Consider the following 9,617-nt stretch of genomic DNA (forward strand, 5'->3'; position numbering starts at 1 on the left):
AATGTTATGAATTGATTTGCATTTGAATGAGGGAAATAAGTATTTGACCCCTCTGTAAAACATGACTTAGTACTTGGTGGCAAAACCCTTCTTGGCAATCACAGAGGTCAGACGTTTCTTGTAGTTGGCCACCAGGTTTGCACACATCTCAGGAGGGATTTTGTTCCACTCCTCTTTGCAGATCTTCTCCAAGTCATTAAGGTCTCGAGGCTGACGTTTGGCAACTTGAACCTTCAGCTCCCTCCACAGATTTTCTATGGGATTAAGGTCTGGAGACTGGCTAGGCCACTCCAGGACCTTAATGTGCTTCTTCTTGAGCCACTCCTTTGTTGCCTTGGCCGTGTGTTTTGGGTCATTGTCATGCTGGAATACCCATCCATGACCCATTTTCAATGCCCTGGCTGAGTGAAGGAGGTTCTCACCCAAGATTTGACGGTACATGGCCCCATCCATCGTCCCTTTGATGTGGTGAAGTTGTCCTGTCCCCTTAGCAGAAAAACACCCCCAAAGCATGTTTGACGGTGGGGATGGTGTTCTTGTGGTCATAGACAGCATTCCTCCTCCTCCAAACACGGCGAGTTGAGTTGATGCCAAAGAGCTCGATTTTGGTCTCATCTGACCACAACACTTTCACCCAGTTCTCCTCTGAATCATTCAGATGTTCATTGGCAAACTTAAGATGGCCCTGTATATGTGCTTTCTTGAGCAGGGGGAAATTGCGGGCGCTGCAGGATTTCAGTCCTTCACGGCGTAGTGTGTTACCAATTGTTTTCTTGGTGACTATGGTCCCAGCTGCCTTGAGATCATTGACAAGATCCTCCCGTGTAGTTCTGGGCTGATTCCCCACCGTTCTCATGATCATTGCAACTCCACGAGGTGAAATCTTTGCATGGATCCCCAGGCCGAGGGAGATTGACAGTTCTTTTGTGTTTCTTCCATTTGCGAATAATCGCACCAACTGTTGTCACCTTCTCACCAAGCTGCTTGGCGATGGTCTTGTAGCCCATTCCAGCCATGTGTAGGTCTACAATCTTGTCCCTGACATCCTTGGAGAGCTCTTTGGTCTTGGCCATGGTGGAGAGTTAGGAATCTGATTGATTGCTTCTGTGGACAGGTGTCTTTTATACCGGTAACAAGCTGAGATTCTGAGCACTCCCTTTAAGAGTGTGCTCCTAATCTCAGCTCGTTACCTGTATAAAAGACACCTGGGAGCCAGAAATCTTTCTGATTGAGAGGGGGTCAAATACTTATTTCCCTCATTAAAATGCAAATCAATTTATAACATTTTTGACATGCGTTTATCTGGATTTTGTTGTTGTTATTCTGTCTCTCACTGTTCAAATAAACCTACCATTAAAATTATAGACTGATCATTTCTTTGTCAGTGGGCAAACGTACAAAATCAGCAGGGGATCAAATACTTTTTTCCCTCACTGTACACTAAGTTAACTGTGCCATTAAACAGCTTGGAAAATTCCAGAAAATTATGTCATGGCTTTAGAAGCTTCTGATAGGCTAATTGACATAATTTGAGTCAATTGGAGGTGTACCTGTGGATGTATTTCAAGGCCTACCTTCAAACTCAGTGCCTCTTTGCTTGACATCATGGGAAAATCAAAAGAAATCAGCCAAGACCTCAGGAAAAATGGTAGACCTCCACAAGTCTGGTTCATCCTTGGGAGCAATTTCCAAACGCCTGAAGGTACCACGTTCATCTGTACAAACAATAGTACGCAAGTATAAACACCACGCAGCCGTCATACCGCTCAGGAAGGAGACGCGTTCTGTCTCCTAGAGATGAACGTACTTTGGTGCGAAAAGTGCAAATCAATCCCAGAACAACAGCAAAGGAACTTGTGAAGATGCTGGAGGAAACAGGTACAAAAGTATCTATATCCACAGTAAAATGAGTCCTATATCGACATAACCTGAAAGGCCGCTCAGCAAGGAAGAAGCCACTGCTCCAAAACCGCCATAAAAAAGCCAGTCTACGGTTTGCAACTGCACATGGGGACAAAGATCGTACTTTTTGGAGAAATGTCCTCTGGTCTGATGAAACAAAAATAGAACTGTTTGGCAATAATGACCATCGTTATGTTTGGAGGAAAAAGGGGGTTGCTTGCAAGCCCGAAGAACACCATCCCAACCGTGAAGCACGGGGGTGGAAGCATCATGCTGTGGGGGTGCTTTGCTGCAGGAGGGACTGGTGCACTTCACAAAATAGATGGCATCATGAGGAAGGAAAATTATGTGGATATATTGAAGCAACATCTCAAGACATCAGTCAGGAAGTTAAAGCTTGGTCGCAAATGGGTCTTCCAAATGGACAATGACCCCAAGCATACTTCCAAAGTTGTGGCAAAATGGCTTAAGGACAACAAAGTCAAGGTATTGGAGTGGCCATCACAAAGCCCTGACCTCAATCCTATAGAACATTTGTGGGCAGAATTGAAAAAGCGTGTGCGAGCAAGGGAGGCCTACAAACCTGACTCAGTTACACCAGCTCTGTCAGGAGGAATGGGCCAAAATTCACCCAACTTATTGTGGGAAGCTTGTGGAAGGCTACCCGTAATGTTTGACCCAAGTTAAACAATTTAAAGGCAATGCTTCCAAATACTAATTGAGTGTATGTAAACTTCTGATCCACTGGGAATGTGATGAAAGAAATAAAAGCTGAAATAAATCATTCTCTCTACTATTATTCTGACATTTCACATTCTTAAAATAAAGTGGTGATCCTAACTGACCTAAGACAGGGAATGTTTACTAGGATTAAATGTCAGGAATTGTGAAAAACTGAGTTTAAATGTATTTGGCTAAGGTGTATGTAAACTTCCGACTTCAACTGTATACACCTATCCTTAACCATGTTAAATGCAATAAAATCCTGAAATTGAAAGATATATGAACCGGACCCTATTACTATTACTTGAATGGCCTATAGCACATAACCCATTAAATGCAGTGGCCATTGTTGTAATAGGACATTGTGGAACATGACACATTCTAACAATGTCATTACACAGAGTAATTAACACCTATGTGTGGTGTTGTGTGGTGTTGTTTTGTGTGGTGTTGTGCTGTGTCGTGTCGTTCCGTGCTGTGTCCTTTCGTGTTGTGTTTCTTTCAGTGCCAACAGTATCAGTGACAGAGGCAGTGTGTTCACTCCCTTTACTGCCTGATTGTCATCACAATACACATCAATAATGCAGAGGAGACATGCTCCTCATGCAGACAGCTTTGCTATCTCTGGAAAGAGAAAAGAGATGAGAGATGGACACTCAGGTCGAGCTCAAATGACAACGTGTAAACACTGATGTCAAATACAGTTGAAGTCGGAAGTTTACATACACTTAGGTTGGAGTCATTAAAACTAGTTTTTCAACCACTCCACTAATTTCTTGTTAACAAACTATAGTTTTGGCAAGTCGATTAGGACATCTACTTTGTGCATGACAAGTAATTTTTCCAACAATTGTTTACAGACAGATTATTTAATTTATAATTCACTGTATCACAATTCCAGTGGGTCAGAAGTTTACATACACTAAGTTGACGGTGCCTTTAAACAGCTTGGAAATTTCCAGAAAATGATGACATGGCTTTAGAAGCTTCTGATAGGCTAATTGACATCATTTGATTCAATTGGAGGTGTACCTTCAAACTCAGTGCCTCTTTGCTTGACATCATGCGAAAATCAAAAGAAATCAGCCAAGACCTCAGAAGAAAAATGGAAGACCTCCACAAGTCTGGTTCATCCTTGGGAGCAATTTCCAAATGCCTGAAGGTACCACGTTCATCTGTACAAACAATAGTACGCAAGTATAAACACCATGGGACCACGCAGCCGTCATACCGCTCAGGAAGGAGACACGTTCTGTCTCCTAGAGATGAACGTACTTTGGTGCGAAAAGTGCAAATCAATCCCAGAACAACAGCAAAGGACCTTGTGAAGATGCTGGAGGAAACAGGTACAAAAGTATCTATATCCACAGTAAAACGAGTCCTATATCAACATAACCTGAAAGGCCGCTCAGCAAGGAAGAAGCCACTGCTCCAAAACCGCCATAAAAAAGCCAGACTATGGTTTGCAACTGCACATGGGGACAAAGATCGTACTTTTTGGAGAACTGTCCTCTGGTCTGATAAAACAAAAATAGAACCGTTTGGCCATAATGACCATCGTTATGTTTGGAGGAAAAAGGGGGTTGCTTGCAAGCCGAAGAACACCATCCCAACCGTGAAGCACGGGGGTGTCAGCATCATGCTGTGGGGGTGCTTTGCTTTGCTGCAGGAGGGACTGGTGCACTTCACAAAATAGATGGCATCATGAGGAAGGAAAATTATGTGGATATATTGAAGCAACATCTCAAGAAATCAGTCAGGAAGTTAAAGCTTGGTCGCAAATGGGTCTTCCAAATGAACAATGACCCCAAGCATACTTCCAAAGTTGTGGCAAAATGGCTTAAGGACAACAAAGTAAAGGTATTGGAGTGGCCATCACAAAGCCCTGACCTCAATCCTATAGAACATTTGTGGGCAGAATTGAAAAAGTGTGTGCGAGAAAGGAGGCCTACAAATCTGACTCAGTTACACCAGCTCTGTCAGGAGGAATGGGCCAAAATTCACCCAACTTATTGTGGGAAGCTTGTGGAAGGCTACCCGTAACATTTGACCCAAGTTAAACAATTTAAAGGCAATGCTACCATATACCGGGTGCTCCTGAGTGGCGCAGTGGTCTAAGGCACTGCATCGCAGTGCTAACTGTGCCACTAGAGATCCTGGTTCGAATCCAGGCTCTGTCGCAGCCGGCCGCGACCGGGAGACTCATGGGCGGCGCACAATTGGCCCAGCGTCGTCCTGGGTAGGGGAGGGAATGGCCGGCAGGGATGTAGCTCAGTTGATAGAGCATGGCGTTTGCAACGCCAGGGTTGTGGGTTCGATTCCCACGGGGGGCCAGTATAAAAAAATATGTATTCACTAACTGTAAGTCGCTCTGGATAAGAGCGTCTGCTAAATGACTAAAATGTAAAATGTAAAAATATATACTAATTGAGTGTATGTAAACTTCTGACCCACTGGGAATGTGATGAAAGAAATAAAAGATGAAATAAATCACTCTCAACTATTATTCCGACATTTCACATTCTTAAAATAAAGTGGTGATCCTAACTGACCTAAGACAGGGAATTTTTACTAGGATTAAATGTCAGGAATTGTGAAAAACTGAGTTGAAATGTATTTGGCTAAGGTGTATGTAAACTTCCGAATTCAACTGTAAGTCCTTGCAAAACGAGAACCCATGAAAGCTTGCCGACTTCGATTAGATCATTAGACTGCAAAAGAAGGACAAATCACTGACATTGATTACATCGGGTTTTCATTTGCCTCTAACCTACAAATAGAATGTTTAATTGTAATTAGTTTCAAGCAGGGCCAGTTTCAGGCATAAGCGACATAACCGGTCGCTTAGGACCCCCGGCCGCTAGGGGGCCCCAGAACCCCCACCAAAAAAACTCAGGCGGGGTCTCAACTTACCATTGAGAGTAAGAATAGTAGAATACACCAGGTGCAATTTCGAAATGTTTTGTGCATCAGCAGTTTTTGTCTTGTTATGTCAGTCGCTGACAGTCACTCAATTAGCCATGTCAGCTAACAATTTTTAGATTGGTAGTTAGTCTAGCCAGCTATCTAAACCTGACCTCCAGGGGGCCCCTGTTGATTTTGTTAGTCATTCTCACTCAGATATCATATTAACATGGCATAAGTCACAAAGGTAGAATAGCATGAAATTTGCACCATGGCAAAATGAGTAGAATTACAGAAAACTTGCTTTAAAAAAAAGGTCCAATGCAGCTGTTTTTATATCAATATCAATTTTTTTCTGGCCAACAATTAAGTACATTACTGTGATTGTTTTCAATTAAAATGGTAAAAGAGAAACAAAAACAGCTTCTTAGCAAAGAACAATTTCTCAAGCAAGAATTTTGCTAGGACTGTCTGGGAGTGGCCTGAATGGGAAGAGGAAAACAGAAAATGTGCTGTTATTGGCAGGGAGGTTTGGAACTCTTTCTTATTGCTCCAAGTTTATTAACTAATTTATGGCATGGTGATGTCACCATGGAAGGCCAAAACACCATCCAACCAAAACAGTATTTTCAAACAGCTCTTACACTAAAAGGGCATTATTATCATGTTCACAATTTCACAGTATTATTCCAACCTCAGTGTGGAAATACAGTGCCTTCGGAAAGTATCCAGACCCATTGACTTTTTCCACATTTTGTTACCTTACAGCCTTATTCTAAAATGGATTGAATAAAAAAAATTCCTCAGCAATCTACACACAATACCCCATAATGACAAAGCAAAAACAGGTTTTTAGAATTTTTGCAAATGTATTACAAATATGAAACAGAAATACCTTATTTACATAAGTATTCAGACTCTTTGCTACGAGACTCAAAATTTAGCTCAGGTGCATCCTGTTTCCATTGATCATCCTTGAGATGTTTCTACAACTTGATTGGATTCCACCTGTGGTAAATTCAATTGAATGGACATGATTTGGAAAGGCACACACCTGTCCATATAAGGTCCCACAGTTGACAGTGCATGTCAGAGCAAAAACCAAGCCATGAGATCGAAGGAATTGTCCGTAGAGCTCTGAGACAGGATTGTGTCGAAGGCACAGATCTGGGGAAGGGTACAAAACAAATTTGCAGCATTGAATGTCCCCAAGAACACAGTGGCCTCCATCATTCTTAAATGGAAGAAATTTGGAACCACCAAGACTCTTCCTAGAGCTGGCCGCCTGTCTAAACTGTGCAATCGGGGGAGAAGGGCCTTGGTCAGGGAGGTGCGCACTCTGACAGAGCTCCAGAGTTCCTCTGTGGAGATTGGAGAACCATCTCTGCAGCACTCCACCAATCAGGCCTTTATGGCAGAGTGGCCAGACGGAAGCCACTCCTCAGTAAAAGGCACATGACAGCCCACTTGGAGTTTGCCAAAAGGCACCTAAAGGACTCTCAGACCATGAGAAACAAGATGATCTAGTCTGATGACACCAAGATTGAACTATTTGGCCTGAATGCAAAGCTTCACATCTGGAGGAAACCTTGCACCATCCCTACGGTGAGGCATGGTGGTGGCAGCATCATTCTGTGGGATGTTTTTCAGCACCAGGGACTGGGAGACTAGTCAGGATCGAGGGAAAGATTAACAGAGTAAAGTACAGAGAGATCTTTGATTAAAACACTCAAGACCTCAGACTGGGGTGAAGGTTCACCTTCCAACAGGACAACGACCCTAAGCACACAGCCAAGACATTTACATTACATTTTAGTCATTTAGCAGACGCTCTTATCCAGAGCGACTTACAGGAGCAATTAGGGTTAAGTGCCTTGCTCAAGGGCACATCGACAGATTTTTCACCTAGTCAGCTCGGGGATTAGAACCAGCGACCTTTCGGTTACTGGCACAACGCTCTTAACCACTAAGCACTAAGGAGTGGCATTGGGACAAGTCTCTGAATGTCCTTGAGTTGCCTAGCCAGAGCCTGGACTTGAACCCGATCGAACATCTCTTTAGAGACCTGAAAATAGCTGTGCAGCATCGCTCCCCATCCAACCTGACAGAGCTTGAGAGGATCTGCAGAGAAGAATGGGAGAAACTCCCCAAATACAGGTGTGCCAAGCTTGTAGCGTCATACCCAAGAAGACTCGAGGCTGTAATCGCTGCCAAAGGTGCTTCAACAAAGTACTGAGTAAAGGATCTGAATACTTATGTAAATGTGATATTTCAGTTTCATGAAAAAATTGAATTAGCAAAAATTTCTAAAAACCTATTTTCGCTTTGTCATTATGAGGTATTGTGTGTAGATTGATGAGGGGGAAAAAACAATTTTAGAATAAGGCTGTAACCTAGCAAAATGTGGAAAAAAGTCAAGGGGTCTGAATACTTTCTGAAGGCACTGTATATATAAAACACAGGAAAATTACGTTTTTGACTGCACTGGGCCTTTAAAACTGCAAAAAATATATATACCCCAGGAAATGAGCTTTAAAACGTAAATGTTTCTCTACACCAGTCAGGAGGCTAGAGCTGGCCCTAGTTTCAAGCTGTCAACAAACAGACCAGAGAACTGTTAAACAATATGCAAATGATGTCACATACAGTATAGGCTTCTTTAACCAGTTATAGTTGGCAAGCATCACAACATACAAAGTGACTCAGCCTATTCACACTACAAAAGGCCAACCATGCAGACACAATATGTTTCTTGAATAGCAACCGCGCCTTGACTGAGGGAGCATCTGACGCTCTGAATTCATACAGAAATCCATAGCCTACTGCTCTGAGAATCACAGGGGTAGCACATGCTGTTTCAGTTGCAAAACCATTTAGGCAAGAGTGAACCAAGAACATAATTGCAGCAACATGATAGTTTAGAAATAGAGTAAAATGACTGGGCAAACAATAGAAAGCAGATAGGGGCTATGCAGGTAATCTGTTGAAGTTGTCAACAATTATCAGATGATGGTTTGAATGATAAAATCAATAGGCCTACACCAATAGTTTAGAGCAAGGTCTTACATGCTCGTCCTCGCTCGCATTTTTCTTTCCGTAGGGAACATGGGGTCTGCGGTCCGCGACGGGCTGCGGGGTCTTCCGTGTGTTGTTCTCCTCGTCCGCTACCTGTCCGCCTAGTAGGTGGCTGGCCTCAGGTGGGTGCGGGAAAGAATTATTCGTATTAATCTTACCGGCGAATCTCTGATACAGCGAAGCCATTTCAGAAAAAAACCACTACAGCATGTCAAAGCAAGAGAAACCTCTCGTCTGCGGGAACGTGTGAAGGCTACTGCTTCTTTTCTGTGCGCTTTGGAGAAATCCGACCGCGTGTGGCCAATTTATCCTCTAGAATAAAGCGGAGATGGTTCCAAAGAGAACAGGTAAATTATCCCTATAAAATAACGTCTTAAAACTGAAAACGTTTTCCTGGTTGAATTAGAAAACAAATATAGCCTAACCAGCAAGTCCTCTGATCGATTGGATGTGGGTTCTTTCCTAAGGGAGCGGTGAGCAAGGCTACAGTAGGACCTTAATAGTTGGTGTCTGTATTCAGAGCACGTTGGTTCCCCTCTTCAGTTCGTTGATGCCTTCTCACAGCGCGATAGCACCCCGTCTCTGTGGGTATCCAATCTGATATTCAATACAGAAAATTGTACCCAATCAAAATAACTGAAAAAGCTGATAGACTTTCAACAACTGTTTGGCGGCTAGACAGACCCGGTGTGTGTGTGTATGTGTGAAGGACGCAGAGAACCCGTGGCGCCTCCGTGGACGCGTTCTGCATGAGAAGTGAAGTAAGCGGACTATGCACAACCTATTATTTCAACAACACACCGCAGACTATAGCCTACTGCACATAATGCACATTAATGTGGGGCAGATTTCCTTTAATCCAATATTGAATTAGTCATGACATAGTCCGGTCTCAAATGTGCTAATAGGCTACAACAGTCATGTAATTTGTATAAATATTTTCGTTATTCAGTTCGTTCCAGTCCCCATAACTGTTAGTCCAGGACGGAGCTCGAGTGCCTCTCTGTGGCTCA

The 9,617-nt window shown here is 43.1% G+C and overlaps 1 protein-coding gene across 1 annotated transcript in view; it reads right to left on the minus strand.

Annotated features, from left to right (window-relative positions):
- LOC121535289 (dipeptidyl aminopeptidase-like protein 6) overlaps positions 1-9,347 on the minus strand; it is a 113,436-nt gene extending 104,089 nt beyond the window's left edge. Inside the window, exon 1 of the mRNA XM_041842191.1 lies at positions 8,596-9,347. Coding sequence (XP_041698125.1) covers positions 8,596-8,790 — 195 coding nt within the window. The 5' untranslated portion in view covers positions 8,791-9,347. The remainder of the gene's footprint in view (positions 1-8,595) is intronic.
- Positions 9,348-9,617: the final 270 nt, after the last annotated feature.

The sequence above is a fragment of the Coregonus clupeaformis genome, chromosome 21 (genome assembly GCF_020615455.1).
Source record: "Coregonus clupeaformis isolate EN_2021a chromosome 21, ASM2061545v1, whole genome shotgun sequence".
Classification (NCBI taxonomy): Eukaryota; Metazoa; Chordata; class Actinopteri; order Salmoniformes; family Salmonidae; genus Coregonus; species Coregonus clupeaformis.